We start from the raw sequence: 26,489 nt of genomic DNA, 5'->3' as shown, positions 1-26,489 counted from the left end.
CTGAAGAGTATAATATAACCAGGTATATTAATTAATTGAGAGAGTCACATTTCTTCCTTTTTTATTTCACTCAAGAAGTTCTTTGATAACTTTGTTAATGCTATTTGATGCAAGTAGGAGATTAAAATAGGGAAATAAACATTTAGCAAACTGGGAAAATGAAAAGATGAATTAGATTATTTTGGTTCCTACAAGAATATCATCTTTTCTCCCTTGAATCCAACCCTAGAGATGTCACAAAAACTAAAAAAAAAAAAAAATTTTGATGAATTTATCAAACATAAAAGTTAAAAACAAACAAGATTCCTGGGAAAATGGGAGTTACAAGACACAGCAAAAGCTAAATGAGTACCAGAGACAGGATATTGGGTTGGGGCAAGTTTTTTGGAGGTGTTTTCTTTCTTTCTCTTTCTCTTTCTCTCTTTCCCTCTTTCTTTCTTTCTTTCTCTCATTTTATTTATTTAAAGAAATAAATATAGTTTGGACCCATGTGGGGTCCAAACTCAAGACCCCAAAAGAATCCCATGCTCTTCCAACTGAGCCAGCCAGGCACCCCACTTTTTTCTTTCTTACACATTGACCTGTGTGAACCATCACTTGCTTCATTGCACTAGGTATCAGAATAGCAACCAGCTCAGCCTCTGCTTGGAACAGCAGGATAATGTCAGGGCAATATCTGAGCTTGTATTGAGTGGTATAAGTGATTATTTGGCCCATTAATGCTCCTCTGCCTCAGCCCTCTTTATATATCAAGAACCAGGAGATTATAATTAAGTCAAAGAGCCTTGAAAACCTGGAGGAGGTACAGATTTAAACACCAACGACTGCTTACCTGAAGCATGACAGCCTCAGCCTAGGCTTATCAGAGGGGCTGAAGCTAAGTCTTAGACTAAATAAAACCAAGAATGAATGAATGAATGAATAAAAGAAAGAAAGAAAGGGGGAGAGAGAGAGAGAAAGAAAGAGAAAGAAAAAAAGAAAGAGAGGGAGGGAGGAAAAGGAAAGAAAGAAAGGCCTCCAAAAAACTTGCCCCCACCCAATATCCTATCTCTGGTACTCATCTAGCTTTTGCTGTGTCTTATAACCATTCTGGTAAGTGATGTTAAGAATGGGGGAGGCTATGCATGTGTAGGGGCAGGTGGTATATGGCAGATCTCTGTACCTTCCTTTCAATTTTATTGTAAATCTAAAACTGCAGTAGGAAAATAAAGTCTTAAAAGCAAAACAAAACCATTTAAAAATGTTAAACTGAATAAAGAAAAAATAGGCAAAGGACATATAGACAATTCACAGAAAGGAAACCTGAATGGCTAACACATTTTTGAAAGGATGTCAAGTCTCACTGATAATCAGATAAAAATTAAAACAACAAGATACCATTTTATACTCATAGGCAAAAAGTTCAACAAGGGTATAATACAATACCAAATGATAGCTAGGATTTGGGTAAGGGGGAACACTCAGGCCTGTTGGTGAAAGTGCAGATTGGAGCAGCGATTCTGTGAAGCAGGGAAAATGTGTAAGGATATTCACTGTAGCATTGATAGAGTAGTAGTAGCAGGAAGTAGGAGGCAGCAGAGGTGTCCATCACTAGACGAATGGGTACATAAATATGGTGAGAAGCACATTCTGGAATATTTTGCAAAATCTAAAGGCAATGAACCCATAATCTACAGAGTAGGATGAATAGAGTGTACTGAATTGAGTAGGAAAAAAGTTTGAGATTTAGAACACAGTAATTTATGATTTCTTAAAATGCTCTATATACACAAAAATAATACATATTAGAGTGAGTATGATTGAGAGCAGACAGTTGAATGGGAGTGGGGATCTGGGAAAAATAGGATAAAGCAAGAAAGGGGCCTTTGCAGGGAGAGACGATGGTATGCTTTGAGTGAAGAAGGAGTGTGGATCTTTCCCTGAGGTCTAGGGAAGGGGGTGGGGAGAGGAGTCCAGGTAGAATAAAACCAGTCCCTGCTTACAATCTTCTCTTTGGTTTACAATACCTACTAGACCCTGTTACCTTTATTTTTTTTAAGTTTTTATTTATTTATTTGACAGAGAGAGAGAGCACAAGCAGGAGGAGCAGCAGAGGGAGAGGGAGAAGCAGGGTCTCCACTGAGCAGGGAGCCCAATACGGGGCTTGATTCCAGGACCCTGGGATCATGACCTGAGCTGAAGGCAGATGCTTAACGACTGAGCCACCCAGGCACCCCTAGACTGTCACCTTTAAAAAACAATAATTTGTCAGGTTGATAGTTGGAGTATTATATAGTAATTGGGCTATCAGCTTTGATTTTTCTCTTCTCTGAACTTGTTACTCTCCAGATCCATTGGCTGACTGGGAACTCCATTGTAAATTCTGGAAAGGATTTTTAAGTCTTACCAGCAAATGTTACTGCTTCTTACACTTTGCCAGAAGAAAAGAGACTAACCCATGCTTTGATTAGATAGATAGATAGATAGATAGGTAGATGAAAGAAAGAAAGAAAAGGAAGGAAGGAAGGAAAGAAAGAAAGGGAGAAAGAAGAAAGAAAAGAAAGAAAGAAAAATAAAGGGAGGGAGGGAGACACAGGGAGAGGTACTGCTTTTGGTAAAATAATAATAATGAATTGAGAACAAACAATAGACAAAAACTTTAAGAGATTATCATTTGTTGGCAAACTGGTAGCATTTAGAAATGTCAGAAAAAGTTTTTGTTTTTATTTTATTTTATTTATTTATTTGTCAGAGAGAGAGAGCCCAAGCAGGAGGAACAGTAGGCAGAGGGAGAAGCAGGCTCCCCACATAGCAAGGAGCCCAATGCGGGGCTCAATCCCAGGACCCCAGGATCATGACCTGAGCCGAAGGCAGCCGCCTAACCAACTGAGCCACCCAGGTGTCCTGAAAAAAGTTTTGACTGAATGAGTCAACAGTGACTCCTAAACAAGTTGGCACCTGTAAATCAAATTATCTGAAATTGGAATGAGAATGTCATTAAGTAACAAAAGGGGCTTCCAAAGATATATACTAATATTTAAAATGCAACCAAATTCAAAACAAAAAATACTACACATCATGAAATTAAAAGGCAATATGCTAATGTAGTCAGATCTCAGAATGTTTAAGATATCAGCAAATAATTCACATTTTTTATTTTACCTTTTTTTTAAGGTTTTATTTATTTATTTTTGTGAGAGATATCAAGCGAGTGTGCAGGAGCAGGGGGTGGGGGTGGGGTAGGGTGCAGAGGGAGAAGCAGACTCTCCACTGAGCAGGGAGCCCGATGTAGGGCTCGATCCCAGGACGCTTAACCGACTGAGCCACCCAGGTGCCCTAATTCACATTTTTTAAAAACATCGTTAAGAGCTATGTTAATGAGCTTACCGCCTACAGAATAATTCACATTTAAATTGAAAAAGTCTCAAGAGAAAAAGTTCAAATATAAAATAACTTTTAAATCAAAGTTCAGTTAGTTCACAAGCTGTTTTGAGAGGTCATCACTTCTAACCTCTTCCTCTGTCTCAGAAGACAACAGCTTTATTTACTTGGATAAAAGTGTGGAGAAGAAATTTTAAACATTGCCTGAGAGACTAAGATGAGAGGTAATGAAATTTAAAAAATAATTATTTGTACTCGAAACTAAATTTAACAAATTTAAAATAGAAGAATTCTTACCTCTGAAACAGTGAAATTGTAAATAATGAACAAGATCTATCACAGGCAGGAAAAGGGAGGGCAGTTAGTCAAGTGAATAGCTAAATTAACAGATTAATTTGATTCTTATATCAAAGCCAATTTATATCAAGCTAACAAATTATCTGTTGTATTACTAAAAACTTTTTAAGAAGAGAACTAAAAGGGAAGTGAATTCAGTTTAAAAGCAGTACTGAAGTGTAAAGTTTAGCCAGTGGTGTGCTGATAAATGTTTACAGCTGGCTGGCGAGGAGGGAGGAGGTGGTCCTGATTGAAAGCATTAAGTGATTTCTGAGGTACAAATACATTTACCATGGCTGATTTCAAGCTGCAACCGTGATGTCAACTGACTTGTGAAATTCCTCAAACTTTAACAACTGCTCCTTGTGAGCCTGTATTTAGCACACTCGGGAAGTGGAACCCAGAGCAAGACGTAACATTTGAGGACTGAATTAGCCACTGGGCACACCCTGGCAGAGGGCATCTATGGGAGGGGAGCTTCTGGTAACAGAGAAATGGGATGCTGTGTCTATGTACATTTGTATGTACAAGTGCTTAGTAACAAGTTTTACCTGTAATAGGAAGACAAGAAGGATTAAACCCTAAAAAAACCTTCCTGCGCACAAACTTTAATTCTCTTTTCTTAGAAGATTTATTTCATTCCTCAACACATATTTTAGGTATACTTACATTTCTTCTCTGCTCTTTCACCTCCTTAGTGTTAAGTACTTCACCTTCTGGATTAATTAATCCATCCCAGTTTTCTCCCATAGCATTTTTATGAACTATTTTCATATGCTTAAAGGCCCTCCAACACCCTAGGCCTTAGAAATAGATTTGACTCACTACACCCACACCCACACACACAAATGATAAGTATGTGAGGTGATGGATATGTTAGCTAACCTTACTGTGGTAACCATTTCACAATGTATATGTGTGTCACATCATCATGGTATAGAACTTAAACATACACAATGTGGTATGTCAATTATATTTCAGTGAAGCTGGGGGGAAAAAGATCTGAATCCTCTTTGTGAGATAAGATGAAACTCAACTTTTCATGTTTCTTTTCGTGGAGATGTAATTATTAGTGAGCATGCCAGTGTTATGGTTAAACTGAAGATTGGTGGAAAATAACAATAGAAGAGGCATATAATATATTGTTGTATTAGGATAAACCTGTTTCTCACAATTTCTCATTCAGATTGGGCCTATATATGGAAAATTGGGAATTATTTTACTCTGGTTTAAGTAAACTCTGGTTTACTTAATTATATTTAAGGACCCTTTATTCCTATGTTTAAAAAATGTTCATCTACAGAATAAATTCTTTGATAGTGATTTCAACCACTTTAAAGTAAAATATTCTTGGTTAAAGATCTCTGCTGACTGTAACTGCCAAGTCATACCAGAGAAATACATGACTTCACTGAGAAAATGAAAGGCTGTTGTTTGCCCGGTTGGGCTGTAAGTTAAAGGAAAGGTTACGACGGTAGGGCTGAGAAAAAGGACAGTGTGTGAGAAAGCTGTCTTATCCCGTGTTCTGTCCAGAGAGTCATTTGCGTGATCTGAAAGCGGCACGAATCAGAATAAATATGCATCTGGCCACGTAGAAGCAGATCAGTGGTATACAGCAGGATTCTCCCAGTGTCCACATTTAGGTACCTGAAATGTCTAGAAGACTTGTATAACAAGAATAATTTATTGAGCATTTATTTGTGCCAGGCACTGTGATAAGTATGTTTCTTACATTATTCAAATGACACTATAGTTATATAAAAATAAATACTAATGTTCCTTCTTTACTCTTTCTCTTTTTTAACTGATGAGGAAACATTAAGGCACAGAGTAGTTGAGAAGCTTGTCCCTGGTCACGTAATCTCTTGAAATTGCAGAGCTGCTCATCAACCTACGTTCATAGGTAGGCTACAGGTTCAACACCCCGGCACTCCAGCACCCTTCAGCGCTTCTCTTCCTACCCCTAATCCTAGGCACTTACTCAGCTATATCTTGCAGTCTCAGATTTGAATGTGCACATCCCATCTCACTAAATTATAAATACCTTAAGAGCAGGAGCTTTGTAGTTTGCTTTTTTTAGTCTAGTACACCTAAGTTCATACAGCAGATGTTCAATTAATGTTTGCTAATTATGCTGTCATATACCTCTTTGGGATTGTATATAGTTTGCATATAAGTAAATCCACTGGACTTGAAATTGAAAGACCTAGGTTCAAGATCTGGTATAGCTATTACATATCCATCCTAGTATTACCTCTTTACGTTTTTAAGATAAGATCCATAAACAGTATTAAGTCATAAATTGGTGTGAGAGTCCCCAAAATATTTGTACTGGGCATGGCCCCTTCTTGAACTGCAGAAACACAATCATGAAATTCTCTTTCAGTGGGTAAATGTAGTAGTTCCTGAATTGGAAGTATTAGTTGTTAGGGACACCTGGGTGGCTCAATTGATTAAGCATCTGACTCTTAGCTCAGCTCAGGTCTTGATCTCAGGGTTGTAAGTTCAAGCCCGGCATTGCACTCCCCACTGGGTGTGGGGCCTACTTAAAAAAGAAAGGGGGGTACCTGGGTGTCTCAGTTGTTAAGCATCTGCCTTCGGCTCAGGTCATGATCCCAGGGTCCTGGGATCAAGCCCCGCATTGGGCTCCCTGCTCCGTGGGAAGCCTGCTTCTCCCTCTCCCACTCCCCCTGCTTGTGTTCCCTCTCTCGCTGTGTCTCTCTGTCAAATTAAAAAAAGTCTAAAAAAAAAAGTATTAGTTGCTGGGTGGTGATACAGAAAGAATAAAATAACATATTTCATTAGTTAAGACTAACAGAAAAACGTTAGATGTTTTCGGTTAACAATAGTGATTGTATATGGTACCATCAGATTTAAAGGTGATCCTAGTACAGAGTCTGAAGATGCTTCAAGTAGTTGGACAAGGCTGAACTGCTCTGAGGCAAGAGGATAAGCCTTGGCTACTGGCTCAGGGGATAGGCTGCAAAAGGCAATGAGTCACTGATGTGTGCATGTTGTAATTTAATACCTGTTCTGGCCTAATTTTTTAATATATGTAAAAAAAGATGTATTTAATTTGGAAGGTATTAATCTGGACTCCTTTAGATTTTTCTCCAACTTTTCTGCTTATGTCCTTGGTGATTTTTGCTCAAAGAGATTCTTCAGTCTCTCTTTTTTTAAAGATTTTATTTTATTTATTTGTCAGAGAGAGAGAGAGAGCAAACCAGGGGGAGCAGCAGGCAGAGGGAGAAGCAGGCTCCCTGCTGAGCAAGAAGCCGGATGCGGAACTTGATTCCAACACCCTGGGATCATGACCCCGAGGCGAAGGCAGACGCTTAACCAACTGAACCACCCAGGCGTCCCTTCAGTCTCTTTAGAGTACAACGCATTATAGATATTTTTAGCCCATAAAGGACATTGGTTCTTCAAGTGGATTTTTTGCTTGCTATGTCTATAGGTGTCGCTATGGGTAGGTTCCTGATTCCTAGAGAATAGAGGGTATTTTGGTCTTTTTTTATCTGGAGGGCCACAAATTTGTTTTGATTTCTACTCTGTTAAAGTATTCAAGCCCCTCTGAAAAGTCACCTATGTATTGGAGATTTTTAAATCGACGATTTTTCATTCAAGTGTTTTTCTTCTGATTCCTGTATTTTATGTTTGAGCTCATTTAAAAAAGAGAAGACAAGGTTCCCTTTACTTTAGCTAAATACCCAGAAGATTGTTTGAAAATTCCTGAAGTCTATTTATAACATTTCCTATGATCTTTATTTTGTTTACAACTTTGAATCTTTGGCCAATTAATCTCTAAGAGAAAGTCTTCTGAAATGGCTTACGTGGTGTTTTGTCTATTTTTCTTGCCTTCTAAAGACTATTAAAATGTTTTAATTTATTATTATTATGATTATTTTGAAGAGCTGGGTTGTTTAAGTGTTCTCCTGGTCATTTTTTACCCTACTGCTCTTAACCATTTTTTTTTTCCCATCTGAGGGACTAACAGTTAAGTGAACTAGTTCGAACAGGACTGATAATTCAGGTCAGTAAGTATCTAACAAAATCCTAAATTATGCAGCAAATTTCTGTCTTTTTGGGTTAAAGAAATTCCCTGAAACTCAACTCTAGACCAGGGTTTAAATTCAGCTTCTATAGAGTCTTCTGGTTTAGCAATTTGATGTTGTTTGGGGCAACATGGCTAGTCCCTTTCTGCAAAAAGTCCTGCAGAAATCATTTAGGGGGTCAGGGGAAGGAGCAGAGGGATTGAAGGGGTGAAGTGAGCAGTGAAGATAAAACTGAAAGAGATACACGGTATCTCAGAAGGTAAGAGAGTCAAACTGAGAGCCATGATCTTGGATTCAGCCTTTTGTTTTGAGGTTTACTAATTACAGTTTACTAATTAAAGAGGCTAACTAATGAGTGATATTTTATCTCTTAATTTTTATAGAGCTCCCCTTAACTGTATTAGTTATTTATTTTGACATGTACAAAGATCACCATAATGACCACTGTTATTCTGAATTTATTTGAAAACATCATTTATTCTTCTAAGTGCAATAATTAGGATTATAATGCAATACAAATAGAAAGCAGACGTTTTTCCAGGAGGAGGGTCCAGCTTTGATATATGCAAGGCTGTAACAAGTTGGTCAAAAGTGTGTGCTCTGAAAAACAGCTTGGTTCCTCAAGCGAGCAGAGGTCAGGACAGTGCTGTATAATCAATAATCTAATAGTCATTGATCCTGTGTTATGGACTAAGCACAGTGACTCACAAATTGACAGGATTGAGTGTCCCCTTAAAAGTTTTGTAGGGCTCCCAAGGCTAAGTTTGACTGATTACATTTGTGTAAATTTGTTGCCACTTTAACAGACCTCCAATCATTAGTCTTTGGGGCATCTTGATTGGTCTGGAGACTTACTAAATTTATGCCTTTATCTGTTCTTTCTGGACCACTTCCCTATACATTGAGTGACACAAGACAATTCAAGACAAAAGAAAAATACATGAGATGAGACTTTGTATGAATTGTCCAGCAAAAGAAGGCAAAGCAAGCAGCAAAAGCATAAAGAGGCTGATAGCAAAAATATTTACTGAATGGTATGCCTCCAAACCAAAAGTTGTAATAACCTTATACAAAAATTAGGTCTAATTACTTATCAAATGAGTACTCTTCCAAAACTAAAGGTTGAATTGTCCTATACAAAGACTTAGAACTGATGACCTTATATGAAGACCTATTGGGTCTTTATAACAAAACTAAAGGTTGAATTGTCCTATACAAAGACTTAGAACTGATGACCTTAGGTGCTGAGCCAGCCAGGTGCCCCAGCGGTATTTTTAAACTCTCCTCTCCAAAAGAATCTCTCCTTTCCCCAGAAAATACACATACATGCATGCGCACGCGTGCATGCACACACTAAATAAAATAAAATAAAATAAAAAAATCCATAGTGCAAACCAAGAAGTGCCCCTGGTTTCAGGAGAGAAGATGTGAGCCAAGGATTTTATATTCAGCAAAACTGACTTTCATATAGAAAGTCACAACTGTTATAAAGGTCACAAACTTATCAACACGTAAGAATGCGAAAAATATTGTTTTTATGAGCCCTTAATGAGAAAGCTACTGACAAATGAACTTCAGATAGGCAAAGATGACATAATTTCACCAAAGGGGAGATAATCATAAACTGTGTGCCTCCTGATAGAAGAGCACTCCACCAAAAAAATATGACCTGAGATCAAGGCTCTGTACCCAGCTGCCAATTTGCAGAAAATCCAGAGGACAGAAGAGCATGTTGAACTGCCTGTGAATATGCAGTTAGCAAGGTCCGGGTTATGGAAATCTTTACAGGTCAAAGTCCTAGGTTCTTTAATAGGTAAACTGTAAGGGAAGAGAAGAAATGGAGGAAGAACCCAGAGATTAAAAGAGAATTAAGAGACGTATCAACAAAGGCATGTGGGTGGTTCAGTCAGTTGGGTGTCTGACTTTGGCTCAGGTCATGATTTCAGGGTCCTGGGTTTGAGCCCCACTCTGGGCTCCCCGCTTAGTGCTGAGTCTGCTTCTCTCCCTCTGCTCTCTCACCTCATGCTCTCTCTCTCAAATAAACAAAATCTTTTAAAAAAAGGCATATCAACACATTTTAATAAGCAAGACTAAAATATTCAGTTAGAAGCTCAGAAGGTATAAAACTTTTAGAAAGATCATTTAAAGATAGCTAATTTCATGAAAACTGATCTTTTTCTCAATTTCCTACATTTTCCCAGAAACTAAAATTTGAAGTATCTCTTAATTATATAAAAGCATACTTTTAGGGGCGCCTGGGTGGCTCAGTCGTTAAGCGTCTGCCTTTGGCTCAGGTCATGATCTCCGGGTCCTGGGATCGAGCCCCACATCAGGCTCGCTGCTTGGCGGAAAGCCTGCTTCTCCCACTCCCCCTGCTTGTGTTCCCTCTCTTGCTGTGTCTCTCTCTGTCAAATAAATAAAATCTTATAAATAAATAAATGAATGAATGAATAAATAATAAATAAATAAAAGCATGCTTTTAGGGGCACCTGGGTGGTGCAGTCAGTTAAGTGTTCAACTCTTGGTTTCAGCTCAGGTCATGATCCCAGGGTCCTGGGATCAAGCTCCACATTGGGCTCCCTGCTCCGCGGGAGGCCTGCTTCTCCCTCTCCCATCCCCCACTTGTGTTCCCTCTCTCGCCGTGTCTCTCTCTGTCAAATAAATAAAATCTTATAAATGAATGCATGAATGAATGAATGCTTTTAGGGGCGCCTGAGTGGCGCAGTCGCTTAAGTGTTCAACTCTTGGTTTCAGCTCAGGTCATGATCTCAGGGTCCTGAGATCAAGCCCCACGTCTGGCTCCGTGCTCAGCAGAGTCTGCTTGGGAATCTGCCCTCCCACTCGTGCTTTCTCTCTCTCACTCTTTCACTCTCTCTAAAATAAGTAATTTTTTTTTTTAAAAAAAGCATGCTTTTAGCAGACGTCAGATTGTAAACTACAGTGCATGTTTGATGCTCCTGTTGAGCCAGTGCAGCAGGGGTTTTGAAGTAGCCCAGGTTTAAATGCTAGCTGTTTCATCTCTTTGTGCCTTTGGCCAAGTCCTTAACATCAGGTGGCGGGGCTTTTTAGATTATCTCTTCTGAAAAGAATCATAAATTATAACCTGTCTCTTGGCTGTTTCAGGAATGCATGAAATATGTGTATAATTCCTGGCATTGTGGTTGGCATATAATAAGCACTTAAAGGAAAGCTACTATTACTTTGGTTTCAAGAGGTTTGGGGTGGGGCCCAAGAATTCTATACTTTTAAAAGCTTCCCAAATGATTCTAATGATTATTCTAATTTTGGAAACACAGTCCCTGATAAAATCCAGTCCTTCTGCATGTGAACAAATATTCAGCTTCAAGGATGTTTATTAATGCATTTCTTAGAATAATAGACAAACTGGAAAACATCTAGGATAATGACAAAATAAACTATGGTCTATCCATTTGCTAAAATATGTGGCCATTAAAATAAAAATCAGATAGCTAACACAGCACTATGTGCAGGCACCCTTCCAGAGATGCCTTATACATATCTCACTTAGTAGTCCTGTGAGGTGGGTTCCATTAATATCCATACTTGACAGATGAGGAAACTAAAAATATACATGGCATTACAAATAAGTTTTGAAAAGGAAACATTTCTAAACTATCAATAATAATTTTTATGGGCGCCTGGGTGGCTCAGTTGTTAAGCGTCTGCCTTCAGCTCAGGTCATGATCCCAGGGTCCTGGGATCGAGCCCCACATTGGGCTCCCTGCTCAGCGGGAGGTCTGCTTCTCCCTCTCTCTCTACCCCTCCCCTTGCTTATATTCCCTCTCTCACTGTGTCTCTCTCTGTCAAATAAATAAATAAAATCTTTAAAAAATAATAATTTTTTATGATAAAGAATGTGGCCTTGTTAGAGGACAGACTGAATTGGCTTTCTATCAAAGTATTTAAAAATCATCATACGATGAAGTGATCAAATCATTTGTAGCCAAAAACAGTAGGAAAAAAATTATTACAAAGGTATGTTAGTTTTTTTCTGCTTGTGTATGTTTGCATATTTGTCAGCTTTTTATTAATTTGTAATTTATTATTTTTCTCATTCTAAATAAATGTTCACTTTCAAGCCCAATTATGTATTGTTTTTCCTATTGAGCCCTCCCCCCAACAGATTGTATAAACTTTGGGCCCCATAAAACCTGGATTCCTACCCGTCTGCATACTGAGAGCCTCTGAAGAAGAGAATGGGACAAATGTAATAGAGGAAAAATATTTAAAGAGATGATAAAACTTTCCTCAAATAAAACTTGAGTCTTCATAAAAAGTTGTCCCCAAATTGCCAAGATGAATGCATGCCACCAAGAGATAAGAGACGGAGGTGCCCTCAAACTGGCTGAATGGCTCTGTGTGACTACAATGAGTTTTGGGGTAGCTTTCTCTTTTCACTTAGTGGGAACAGGAAGGATGATCTCATAGGGAAGAGATTGCTCAGAAACTTTCAAAGGTTTTATGTTTGCTTTTATAATTCTACAGTGTGGTGTAGAACTCTATTCAAATGATAATAGTGTTTAATTGGTTTCAATATAAAGCCCAGGGAGGCCATTTAAAGTCCCCTTATCAATCTTTTCTTCTTATTGTTTCTTAGAGTCTGATATTTCTTGTTCGGGATTGGAGTTTCCCATACGAATTTTCATACGGAGCTGAAGGTGGCTCCAAATTCTTGGAGAAACGCCTCAAGGTTTGTTAGATATTTAGGTGCATGAAATTTCACCAATAGTGAATAGAATTATTTTTGTTGGAATGATTTGTGGAATGGATACTTATTAGATATAATCTTATTTGACCCTTCTAATGTCTCTACGAACAAAGATTGGTATTTAATACAATACTTTCAGAGTTACAGTTTTAAATATTATCAATAATTATGATACAGATAATTCTTTTGTAGATATCTACAAAACAGTGATTTATTCCTAACGATAAACCTGTTAATTTGAATACTTAAGTCCATTCAAGGCTGACAGTACAAAAATCTGGAGTCATGTTTTAGTAGAGGTTTAAAAGTCAATTTAACAGAAATATCTGATTTTGAAAATCCCCAAAGTCAGTCTTAGAACATTTTGCTAATAGTTCACAGAAGTGAAATTAGAGGATTCTCCATTTTCAGTGTCAGGATAGTTCAATATTGAATGAATTGTTTACAATGGACAGATATCACAACAAATAACTACTGAGAAAATTTTTTAAATTAAGATTAAATACGGTTTCTTGATAATCAGGATCTCTCAGCTTATCTTTTTAGGTTTATAATTACTTTTAGGGTTGTTGTACTATTAACTAACTGTGAAATACATTTGAAAAAATGGGGACAATTTAGCTTATAAATACCCAACTATTCAGATGCCTTTCTAGAATTTAAATGTATACCTACCAGGTGACAAGAGGCTGTCTTGAGTATCTCCTGAAAAGAAGGTAGGAATATCTTATGATCTGTTCATGTTTCCTATGAGTACTTGAATTAAAAGTGGAATTTGTAAGAACTAGCTAGAATAAAACCCCATTAATTTGTACTAAAAAAATGGGAAGGCCCATCTGAGTTAGCATAAGAGTAAACATTTATTAATTCTAAAAATAATGCCATATGTATGCTATACTTAGATATGGCCGTTCACCCAACACTTTATTTTTTCTTTAGTACCAGCCCTATCATGTCATTTTTATCATTGTGGGACCAGACAGATGTAGCAAGTAGAAGATGTCACAGAATTCTTTTGGAGTTCAGTTTATGATGAAAGTAGTTTAAACTTTAGAATGATTTGCTGCAGGTCTCAGGGAACCAGCACGAAGAACTACAGAATGTTCGAAAACATATCCATTCCTGTTTCACCAAAATTTCCTGTTTTCTGCTACCTCATCCTGGCTTAAAAGTAGCTACCAATCCAAACTTTGATGGAAAACTGAAAGGTTTGTCTTTTTTTTTTTTTTAAGATTTTTGTCTTTTAATATGTTTACATTACTCATCCTGGTTATAAAACTATCATTTTATCTACTGGGCTTAGAGCTGCTAATTTAGGTTATCCACTTATGTGAGGCTGATGATTAAAAATTACCAAGAGAACTGGGAGTCCTGGGCTGGTGCTGGACACCCCCTTGATGAACTGTAGGATTCTATGGGTACTGAATACATATACGGAGAAAATAGGAAAAATCCTGTGTTCACCTGGGAGGCAATGACTCTCCCCTTTTCACAGAGGTTCCTGCTCACCTCTGTGCATTGAGAAATGCTCCTTAATGTCTTCCTGTTAAATTTTCCTTGTTTACATTAGAGGAGAAAAATAGATGTCTGTATTATTCAAATGCTATAAGTTATATAATTATTGTTATAAGTTATATAACTAGAGATCAAAAGAAATATTGCATAGTTCTGAACTCAAGCTCTTTAAAAATGCTACTGAAGAATTTAATTATAAATTATTAAAAGCTTCACTAAAAATTAAATCTTCTGAATGAGGACCAGTTTCTGAAAAACCCAAAAGCACTAGAGTGTTTTTGAAATAATGTATACTAATAGTATAATAGTAGTTGCTTGTCAAACAGAGGCATTACTAACATTTTAAGATTCCAAACCAACCCAACTTGTTAGAAAAAGGGGTGGGATGGGGTGGATGTAGGGGTCTGAAGAAACAGAAGTGAGTATTTCCTAATAAATAATCACCAGGTCTTTAGATATTTGCTTTGTAATTAATACAGAGTAGTACAAAGACATTTCTGACTTTTTTTACTTATAAGCCTGGCATTGAGTACCCACGCCACTGAGCGCAGACATTTAATCTACTGTGGTCGTTCTGCATTGTGCCAGGGTTGGTGAGGCAGTGACATAAGAAGCTTTTCAGCACAGCTATTCTCAAAGGGCTTTAAAATTCCTCTTAAAAAAGAACAACATAACATCTATCCACCTTTATGGAACTGGCAGGTTTGAAAAGCAAACCTATTTTTTCCCCCTGTATCCACGGCATTTATACTGATACCTTCTATTCAACTATGACAGTATCATAAATAGAATCCCAGATATCTCAGTCATCAGCATTATTTCTTACATGTTTTAAATTATCTTTATATAAACAGAACAGATAGCAGTAGGTACATATTAATGCATGAACTGCAGGATTCTTTCATTTCACTATCACTTATGAGTTCCAGCCCACCAATGAGCACAGATCTCTTGATACTGTGTAGTTACCTAATGCCTTCAGTGTGTTTTGAGTAAATGACATAAAGAGAGGGCTCCCACAAGGCCCCTCTTTCTTCTCTGGAGTTGGGAAGTCATAACCAGGCCGGGGAGGGGCAGGCCTTCAACAACAGTCCTTTATTGGGTCAAAAGAGTACTCTGGCTTGTTCCATTCTTGTAGTATACAGCTACAGTTCTTAAATTAACTGACACATTGTGCAGTGAAAGAGCTCAGGGAGAGAATTTAAGACAAATCACACAGATAGAGAACTGCATTTTTTAACAGATTTGTTTCCCATCAAATTTTACTCACATGTCTAAACATATATTAACCCACACAACTGCTTTACAGGCACCCCAAAATTACGAGTTTACCAAAGTGGCTAGCCTGAGAGAAAAAGAAATGAAAAGCAGCTTCAGGTGCCCATCAAAGTTGCATTTTGATGAGGCTTTATAGGACTCCTGCTGAATCTCTGTGTTCGCCAAAATGTTCTACTTAGCCTCAGTTTCTCCTTTGGGCAGTTTTGAAAGTCAGCTGTCCACATTGTTTTTCCATCCCATTCTGAATCTTATAAGTTGATGTGGTTTCTATCCAGGATGTCTTGTCCACTGGCTGTCCTGTTTTCCAGAGGGTTGGCATCTGAATAACTTTCTTCCTCTAGGGAAGAAATGTCTCTGAATAAACAATTGTGCAAAAATTGTTCTTTGATGATAATTCTCACATACTCTTTCACAAACTTGTAGAAATAACTTTCTAGCTCACTACCAATAGTAATAATTGTTATAATTACTGTATTGTTCATGGTCCTTGACATTATTGAAATTGTCTTACCATTTCCCATATTATATGAAACTTATAATACTATGATTCAAATTAACTATTAATTTAATGACATCCCACATAGGAAATCAAAAGGATAAGATTCATTCATGCTACATTCAACCAGTTCTTTCTAAGTGCCCAATGAATACCTCTCTTAGCTTAGTGAATCTTTTAATTAACAAGGAGTTACCTTTCTTTTTGAGGTTGCTCTCTGTTATAGTACCACGTGTAGAATGACCAGTAACCACATCATAAATTGTGGGGATACATCCTTAGCAGCTTCAGTTAGACTTCAGGAAGCATAGCCAAACACCATTGTAAGGTAATTATTTTTAAAAAGGTGTTTCTAATGAAGGCAATCCTGAGAAAATATCTTCTTAGTTGATTTACACAGCAGCGCTACACCAGTGCATCTGCCCTGCAGAGTGCTTATAAAGTATGTTATCATGTCCCCAATGATTGTGACAAATTAACCACTTTGGCCCAGCCCCTGAATTCCTAGCAAAGTTTTACTCTTGTGGCAAAAATTATTTGAAGAAATGATGGAAACAGAACATCATCCCGAATAATCATCTACCCACACATGCTTATTTGAATTCTTGCAGTGGGCCAGAGCTAGTTAGTGCACCTCTGTAAATTGATCTGGTCTGCAGATGTTCTGGGTCATGGGTTTACTGTGCTGAACTAATATTGTTAGCAAGAGCTCACCACCTGTGTATGTTATGAATATTTGGTTCATACTTTCTGAATCCAAAATTGGAAGTCTTAGAACAAAGACTGGCTCACGCCACCTTCAGAACACATTTTTAATCCAAATATGTGGTTATATGCTGGTTACGTTAACGATAATTACCACACTTGCTGGTGCATTAGATACACAGGTGTATCTTATTCCATTCCAGTTCCATTCCAATAAGGGAATGGGAGGGTGAAATTTAAATACGTGTGTTGGAAGTGATTTTAAAGTCATTTTATAATGAGAAATGTTTTTGTGTTATACAGAAATTCAGGAAGAATTCATACATTCTAGATATATAGTAATATTCTACAAATGCTAAAAAAAACCCCATAAAGTCATATAGCACAAAAGAAACGTATTAGTATCAGTGAATACAGATGCACAGCAGGCAGCAAAACACAACACGGAATGTGGTAACATAATACAAACACCAGTATTACTAGTGAATATTGCTAACTAGAAAGCAAACCACAATAATAAATTTGAATACATCAAAATACAATACAAAGCAAATTTCAGTAAAAATTGGTACAATGCAAACAGCAAATACATGTAAATAAACTCCTATACAAGTATTCATAAAAGATGAGCACTAAAATTCAGAGGTGTACAAAACATGAAGTAAAATAAGTCTGAAGGGTTTCCAACATTATGCTTGTACATCTCATAAAAGCAGCAAGCAAGAGGAGAGAAACATGAATTCTTACGTAGATTGGTATTTCAGTGTATAGTGGGGTTGTAATAGCAAGAAAGGAAAATGCAAACACAATCACATGATTTGAATCTTTATTCTTAAGACCTCAGAAATCACCAGTCCCGAAGCCTGAAAAACAGTGACTCTGCTGAAATTTAGATTTTTAAAAAATTATAGGCAGTTAACTAATGATGTAATTTATGGTGATTAACATAACATAATTTAAAAAAAAGAAAAAAAATTATAGGCAGTTACTACATTTACTTAAGATATCAAATCTCCGGATATACCTTGCTTTTTATGTAGGTTGTATTTTTCTGTATCTTTTGAACTAATGATTTCAGAAATTATCACTGTGTTCAAAAGACTTCTCTGAAGATGTATTTTCTGTGTTACTTTGCTAAATATGTAAGGTTAAGCTTAAACCTAATGCTATAACATGGGAATGTGTAATCAAATGTCCTAAACATGATAGGCGAACAACTCAGACATCCTCTGATTTCCTCCATGGCCTCCTCTTGCCATGTTAATTTGTACTGGTGAGTTTCACCACCAGAGGTGGCATCACCATCACTATCCTTCTGAACTTGAGTTCTAGATAACGCACCTTACGCAGTTCTATATACTTTTTATAAGGTGGGTACACTAAAAACAGCAATTTTAGCATAACATTTTCTGGAGGGAATATATCTTGTAAGCCAGTTAAGTATCTGGACTTTTCCCCATTTAGAAAACCACCAACAAACTTAAGTACATTGGAATACTTAAATGGTTATGTGAATACGGTATAAAATATTTATTTAACATTTAACATCAAGAAAGCTATTTTATGGGTAGAGGATAAGTAAATATGTAATGAAGTAAAGACTAGCAGTAGAAGTTTAGGCAAGGAGGATCACCAACCCAAGAAAAGTGAGCTGGCTGCAGGAGTTATTTAGATGATGGGAAAGTGAGGGAAGGCTTTTTCACTGGGGAAGAAATGGAGGAAATCAAAGGATGTTTCATTGTATGGCATGGAGGACTGGGTTGGATTTTTAAAATAATGATGAATGTGCTTTTACTTGTAGAAATAGATGATGAATTCATCAAACACTTGAAAATACTCATTCCTTGGCTACTTAGTCCTGAGAGCCTAGATATTAAAGAGATCAATGGGAACAAAATCACCTGCCGAGGTCTGGTGGAGTACTTCAAGGTATCACTCTCATTTCTAGAGCATTGTTTTAGAATGCAGTTCCTACTTGAAACAAACAAAAAAATTATAGACCCTATAATATGGGGGCAAAGTTATGAGGAATCTATAAAAATAAAAAAAATCATTAGACTCCCAAGAGGAGCTTGCTTTCTGAAATTAAAATTTTAAAAACTCTTAAGAGATAACTTTATCTTGAGAGAAATATATTTTGAAGTATGAATATATCTAAGAGTTGGTTAAGTCTATTTGTTTGTTGGGGGAGAAGGTGTTGCTTAAGGTCCATAACATGTAGTAGTCTTCAGTCATGAGATATGCAGAATTTTACCTTCATTCTGAAGATGTTCTCAGAGGGGCTATACTTTGCCTTCCTATTGGAGACAATTCTTCCGCAATTTCTCTCTCTGCACCAAGGGCCGATTTGAAGTGGAATTATTTTAAATTTGCATTTACTTGTTTACCTTAGGTAGCACCGAATACTACACTTTTTAAACCAACCACATATAGTGGGGAATTTCAGGTACCAATCTCATTTGTGGATTGATGCTCCAAGGACTAAAATACCAATTTTTAAAATTCACATTTTTGTTATTTAAAATCCTGTCACATACCTCCTGTGTGATTATCTTCATCACTCTTTGCAATAAATGAGATGTTATTTATCTACCTAAAATTTGAATTCTTACTGTGCCTAACACTATGGAAGAGCTTAGAATTTAGCAGGAGATTAAGGACCCTTACAGAAATCTCTTCCATAAAGCTTATGACATCAGCAGGTACAAATGCCCGTGAGTAACTGAAAAAGAAAGGTTACTCCTAGCAGAAGGATGTGAGAAAGTTTTAGAGGAGGTGGCAGTGAGTTAAGGCTTTAAGAAGGGTAGGGTTGGCAAGAGGAGTTGTGTGAAAAGGGCACTTCAGGAAAAAGGAACAGAACTAAGAAAGGGGGAATTAAAATGAGAAAGATAATGGTTCCCCAAACTGTCAAGACCTTAGACCTTAGAAAACAATTTAACACAATTGGAGAAATATGGAATGGAATTACTTGAATCTGAGTCTCTCTTTTTCTTTCCTTTTTTTTTTTAAGGCTTATATAAAGATCTACCAAGGTGAAGAATTACCACATCCCAAATCCATGTTACAGGTATTTTTTTTTCATGTTACAGGTATTTACTAATCAGGAGGCATGACGTTTTAAAACATACTTGTCACTAAAGCTAAGCTTTCCTTAGCTTTATGCTATGCTAAGCTAGAGATATGCTCCAATCTGGCCGTCAGAAATTAGCAAATAAAAATATTGGAATGATTTATTGGAAGATTATTTTTCTGTTAACTACTGTTTGTGTGTTCAGCTAAACATGTTCATGTACACATAGAGGGGCTTCACTTGTGCTGACATATAAGCACTTTATACCAAAGCTTTCATTCTCTTTGTACAAAATTGGTTTAGAAAACAGACTCATACTGTGGCTTAGGTTCACACATGTAACAAGTAGAAAAGCAGGTCCAGGTTTTAAAACAAGTGGTCTCTACAAATAAACATTTAAGAAAGGAGAAACTAGCTTTTTCCTTATCTAAAAAAATTAAGTTCTTAATAGTTCCTTTTTGTTATCAGTGATACAGTTCTATCAGTATCAGTCCTTAAACTTGACATGTTTGTATATATATTAGTACATACAAAATGTACTGTGTATTATTTCCCATGTGTTTGGGTTTATAGATTTCCCCCCCACGTTTGGTGAGAGGCTTAAAAATATGTTTTTGAGGAAAAAAATCTCCAAATGGAAATTCATCTTACCGAGTAAACTTCTATGTATTTTGAAATTTTAATTTTACGAATTTTTTAAAATGTAGTGGAAATACTTGAATACTTTCAAATTATTTCATGACCTTGTGTTCTTGTACATTTCTTGCACATGATACTCAGAAATGAGAATTGCCTGTGAAGGTTTAATAAATATGAATTCCATTTTACATCATATTTTGTACTTTGTCCAAAGGCCACAGCAGAGGCTAACAATTTAGCGGCCGTGGCAACTGCCAAGGATACATACAACAAAAAGATGGAAGAGGTAAGAATTAAATAATATTTTAAATAAAATCAGAATTTCTTCCATGAGCTCATTCTTTTTTTTCTTCCAAGTTACACTGTCTACACATGCAAAGAAGTGGCTTTGACTTATTCTTTCTCAGCCTATATATGTCACATTTCTATTTATTGTATACCTAAAATATTTTTTAGGAAAGGAACACTATGTATGCACAATTTAAAACATATCTTAAATGTATTCTCTCTACATTAGAGATATATTTTTTCTTTTCCTTCTTTCTTTTCCTTCCTTCCTTCCTCCTTCCTTCCCCGCATCTTCCCACTATTTATAAGCCCTAATGACTAAAATAACATGTGCTACCCTCTCCACTACACCTCCCTTCATGCAAACCCGTTAGGGCGCCTGGGTGGCTCAGTTGGTTAAGCATCCGACTCTTGGTTTGGGCTCAGGTCGTGGTCTCAGGGTTGTGAGATCAAGCCGAGTCTGGCTCCGCGCTGGGCATGGAGCCTGCTTAAGAGTCTCTCTCTTTCTCCCTCTGGCCCTCCGCCCCCTCCAGCACACACACACACTCTCTCTCTCTCTTTCAAAAACAGAAAACAAAACCAAAAACCCATTAGGAAAAAAGAAATTAAACTTCAAGGGCCAGTATTTCTACATACTGCGTTTCCTCTTTTTAACGTTCTGAATTAGGATGCTAATCTAATAATGATTGTAATAATGATTGTACATATCTACTAATATGAAGGTTTTCCCCCTGAAAATTATATAATTTATATAATTTATAAGTTATATAATTACATCCAAAATTGATGGAATTTCAAGAGTCAAGGGAAATACAGTATATGGAATGGTGTTCACAACATAAGTAAAGGGTAACTAGAATGACAGTATGCTTTTATAGTTAAATCTCAAATAACCAAAGTGAAAGGTATGGGTAACTGAGATTTCCCTTGTAACTTTTGAAAAAACTGAAAATGTAGTCTAAGAACATTGAATATGCTCCCATTTAGTCTCTTGAAGAAAATACTGTGAAAGGGCTCTATTCAAACAAAATCAGTGAAACTGCCAAAGAACATGTTTTTCCTAATTTTACTTTTGAGTTTTATAGCATTGCTATTGTTTTAAGTTAAACCTCATTGGCCAAAAATACTTCAGTGGAGTTAGAATAAATTTCCCAGAGGAACTTGTATATAAGTAGTTTATTTGATTTTGGGTTCGTTCTGTGAATCATGCCTTTTCATCTTGAGGAACTTGGATTAAAAATGGCTTTACATAAGTCATCTATAAAATACTGGTCCCACTTATACTCATGCGTGATATGGAGTGCGCAAAGATGTGGACTGACAAAACATGTAAATTCCTTTTGATTAATGTGTTCTAACAAATTCAGCTAGCTAAGTGGAAGATTGTAATACAGTTGCTAATTTTACTCTGCATTGCATAAACAGCACTTCTCTATTGATACAGATTTGTGGTGGTGACAAACCATTTCTGGCACCTAATGACCTACAGGCCAAACATTTGGAGCTTAAGGAAGAATCTCTGAAGCTATTCCGAGGGGTGAAGAAGATGGGTGGGGAGGAATTTAGCCGGCGTTACCTGCAACAGTTGGAGAGTGAAATAGATGAACTTTACATCCAGTATATCAAGCATAATGATAGCAAAAATATCTTCCATGCAGCTCGTACCCCAGCCACACTGTTTGTTGTCATCTTTATCACTTATGTGATTGCTGGTGTGACTGGATTCATTGGTTTGGACATCATAGCTAGCCTGTGCAATATGATAATGGGACTGACTCTTATCACCTTGTGCACCTGGGCGTACATCCGGTACTCTGGGGAATACCGAGAGCTGGGAGCTGTAATAGACCAGGTGGCTGCAGCCTTGTGGGACCAGGTAAGAATACTTTTAATCCTCTTCAGCTAGTAGCACACTATGTACCATTCACAATGTTAGGTGTCAGAACTAAACAAACAGGTGAACCTGACTCGGGCCCTAGTCTTCAAGAGCTTTAGAATCTGTCAAGATGGCCAGACACAAACACCTAACTGTAATACAATATGTGAAGTCCTACGTAACTGGTTTCCAGTTAACAGTTCAGTGTCTTCAAATATCCGTGGATTAGGCAGTTTTGTTTTTTTACTTTTATTTATATCCTAAAAGTTAAAGCTGTTAAAAAGTGTGAGAAAGCTGAGTTCTTATTGAGTGGATTGTGACTTGTTTGTGTTAAGATTACTTCGTACTTACAACCTATCATTTGATTTGCATTGGCTGTGTATGTGAACCACTATCATAAGTTGTTGTATCACTATCTCTTTTAGTATAAACTCCTAAAAAGCAAAAGAAAGATCTGATTACTTCAGATTGTCTCTATCTGAACTAGGCATTTGTACCGGAACACAGCATGAGTCCAGGTCAACCTCTGGATCAGCTGCTCATGGGTCAGTTGTCCTTTATGTTTCAATTAACCATAGCCTAGAGTCAGGGTCACTGTGGTCCACTGTTCAAATAATTGATGATGGATAGGGAAGACAATTATAAACATACCTAGAACGATCATGAACTCACTCTGTCATTCTGGAAATGTCTTCAGTTACCTCATGAAAATTGAGGGGCATTTAGTGAGGCTAAAATTGAGATTCTTCATAAATTTTTGGAGTTAAGACTTTTGAACTTATGTTCTGCAGGTAGCATCTAATAGCTACAATTCTCCCCGCACTTATACTTAACATATACTCTTTAAAATAGAATTTTAACTAATGAATTTACCATGTGCCTTTGAAGAATCTATTTAAGTTAAACTAGTGGTAGTACTGTGGGTAAAGAATGATTTAAAAACTGGATCCTCTGGGCCACTGTCTCAAATAGCTCCTCACCCTTAGAAAACTAAAGAGGGGCTATTTGAGGTAAATCCCAAAGCCTTCCTAGAATATGCTGCTGAACCCTCTGAGGAATATACAATGGGGTTCTTCGAAAGATTCAGATAAAACGTGTAATCTGAATTGAAAAAACCTGTAGGAGTATTTGTTCTTAAATGCTCAGAAATACTGTAAACAAAGTTGAATTATCATAATGCTATTAATGAAGCAGTATATATACTTTTCTTTTTTCCCTTTTAAACTGACTTTGCCACAGGGAAGTACAAATGAGGTAAGTTAAAATTTTTAATTGAGAGCTATATATTTATAAAAATTATGGTATTTTATAAACCAACTAGCCATTAATGGATTAAAGTCTTTGGTGATGGACTGAGCACTGGGTGTTATATACAACGGATGAATCACTGAACTCTACCTCTGAAACTAAGAACACACTGTGTCAGTTGAATTTAAATAAAAAAAAATCTTTGGTGACACCTGCTCCTGTGTTCTTCTAAGATTCACAATTTTAACTGTGAATTTTTAACATGGTTTTAAAATATTGTATTTATTCCAGACATTTTATGTGATTTGATCTGCATATGAAACATAAGAGTTGATTATCAAGAATATCCTGTTTTGTTTTATTTCCAGAATGTGTAAAAAATTCCAAAATTCTTAAGCTCCAACATTGTGCATTTTGCTCTACTGCACAGTGAAATAAAAAGTTACGCATCTTGAGGAAACCTAACTAGTAGAGGGTATTGAAATGGAGCTACAACTTTTAGATGTTGTTTTTAACGCGGACTTTTGAGTGACAGTTACTTTTACCACCTAAGCAGGTTACAGGCCAGTATAAAGTGTAACTTTCTTAGCATTCCTCAAACCAACCTGTAAATTGCTGTTCATTTCTCCCATTGCACATGGGCAAAACTCTGAGGTAAGAACCGGGACTTGCAGGAAAGAATCCTTTGTTACATAAGAAAAATTATCTCTGTAGAGTTATTCTGGTCATTATCTTCAGGAAGCAAAACTGATCTGGAACGACTACTGAGATAGCACATAATTCTTTCCTCAGTCTCTGCTGTTACATATAACTGGAGTATGTCCTCTAATCAATACCAATGATACATTTAATACAAGTCAAAAGAGAAGTATTTTATGTAAAATTCAGTAAAACAGATTCATTAAAAAAGTAAAAACAAATTCATTAAAAAAGTAAAAATCTAAGTTGAATGTTAGGATTATGATAGATCTAGGACAATACCAATTTACACCAATGTGCATTCACAGAATTGATGATGGTATTATTAAGACTTAAGAAAACAGCTATCGAGACTTCAAAAAGATAAAAATTAATGGAATTTCCTGGGCATTGGTTACTATTTAAAGGATATTAAGCTTTTAAAAATATTCAGACTCTTCACAGACTCCAGAATTACATCAGAAAAGTTGGTTTTAACTGAGGGTTCAATATATGAAAGTCAGAAGAGGGAATGAATCTTAAGACATTTACTGAGGGCGAAAAAGGACAAAAATATTCATGGACACTTATGTAAAGCAGTATGTAAAAATTCCTATGATTCAAACACTATAGACACAAAGAACAATCACAGCTTTATGAGAAAAGGCTTTCTGAGGTAATGCTTCTGAAAAATGTTTCAGAAGATATAAATCAAATAATGGGAACAAGGGAAGAGAATGTTTAAATGAAGGATCCCAGTGTGGCAAGGGGAGGGGCAACATATGTACTTACTGGCATGACCATATCTGGAAATAATGGGGGGAAAAAAACGGTTCCATTCTGAAAAACCTGTAAGGAAGCCCGGATAGCAAGTGGCCTAGCTGTGTATAATAAAACAGCTGTTGGCACTCAGAAGTTATGAGATCCTATAATTCCTCCAAAACTGGTAATATTCACGATATGAGTTCTCAACACACCCCTGGGGCACAGTGTTTAGGAAGCCCTGCTCCAAAAGGTGTGCAAAGTCCAAGGAAATGCAGTCTGAGAATAAACCATTTACCACCACAAAGATCAATCCACAAAAGCAAAAACTTACACAGAGTGGACAAGCTAAAATATTTTTGAGTTCTAAGATTATTAGTTATTAATTTATATCTTAAATAGACTAATGACATAAAGATTCCACATTTAGCATGCTAATTATATAGTACATAAACTAATTACACTAAACAGGAAAAATTTTACATCTGTGATTATAATCTTGATTCTTGTCTTTCTAGGCTTTATACAAGCTTTACAGTGCAGCAGCAACCCACAGACATCTGTATCATCAAGCTTTTCCTGCACCAAAGTCAGAATCTACTGAACAATCAGAAAAGAAGAAAATTTAATCCAAATTTTTAGAAGTACAGGTGCATGACCAGTTGTCAGTTAAATATTCAGTTTTATGTCTCCATGCAAACATTCAAAGTGCTTCTATGAGGACAGAGTAAAATCCCAAGCTCCTCTGAAAATTTCAAAATGGTTTAGTTCTTTTACTTCAGTGTTTAATAAGCAGATGTATGTATGCATGGTTATATCATTTTTGTTAACATGTACAGTTTCTTAGTTTTGTCTTTAAATATGCTGTTATAATTTAAAGTGTTTATTTATGATGACAGTACACATGTTCTGCTTGAATTTACTAAATTCTACTACTGGGTTATAATTAAACCATGTAGTAATATTACTCCATGTTTGGATATGCTCATTTAATTTCTACAGAATTTTTAAATTATTTCACAGTCATCCATTTAAGCATAGCATAACTCAACAGGCTTGATTCAATCTGTATCATCTTATATATACCATGAGCTTTTATTTTTAAAGACACTTGAGAGCTTCTCAGTTGCTTTATCAAAAACTAAATACTGCTTCTTTTATATTATGATTTAATATAGAATATAAACTTCTTGATCAAAAATGCACAAAAAATCACTTTGTATATGTACTTGAGTTTCACTGCATTGTATATTTTTTCATTTGGTACACAAAGAAATGTATTCTTCATAGGTTTATTCTTTTAACATGTGACCTATTATTAAAGTTTACTCTGGTTCCTAATATTAAAAACAAATACTGAATTTGGAAATGTTTGGGAGGTACTGATACAGAATGATAAAGGTTTATCTTTTTAAAATTAAAAATCATTTTCTTCAGTGCTGACACCATTACAA

General features: G+C 36.4%; 1 protein-coding gene across 3 annotated transcripts in view; it reads left to right on the top strand.

The window, feature by feature from the left end:
• Positions 1–26,376, top strand: part of ATL1 (atlastin GTPase 1) — a 77,892-nt gene extending 51,516 nt beyond the window's left edge. The window contains exons 8-16 of one of the 3 annotated variants that reach the window (XM_027572372.1): positions 12,370–12,462; positions 13,550–13,688; positions 18,276–18,403; positions 19,485–19,541; positions 20,398–20,469; positions 21,916–22,347; positions 22,835–22,892; positions 23,587–23,601; positions 25,554–25,690. In XM_027572372.1, coding sequence (XP_027428173.1) covers positions 12,370–12,462; positions 13,550–13,688; positions 18,276–18,403; positions 19,485–19,541; positions 20,398–20,469; positions 21,916–22,347; positions 22,835–22,892; positions 23,587–23,600 — 993 coding nt within the window. In that variant the 3' untranslated portion in view covers position 23,601; positions 25,554–25,690. Of the gene's footprint in view, positions 1–12,369; positions 12,463–13,549; positions 13,689–18,275; positions 18,404–19,484; positions 19,542–20,397; positions 20,470–21,915; positions 22,348–22,834; positions 22,893–23,586; positions 23,602–25,553 lie in introns of all 3 variants that reach the window. The other 2 variants (XM_027572370.1, XM_027572371.1) reach the window with 2 other exon arrangements.
• The last annotated feature ends 113 nt before the right edge of the window (positions 26,377–26,489 follow it).

Source organism: Zalophus californianus, chromosome 6 (assembly GCF_009762305.2).
Source record: "Zalophus californianus isolate mZalCal1 chromosome 6, mZalCal1.pri.v2, whole genome shotgun sequence".
Taxonomy (NCBI): Eukaryota; Metazoa; Chordata; class Mammalia; order Carnivora; family Otariidae; genus Zalophus; species Zalophus californianus.
The sequence above is the reverse complement of the archived record's forward strand: the minus strand, read 5'-3'. Positions and strand labels throughout refer to the sequence as shown.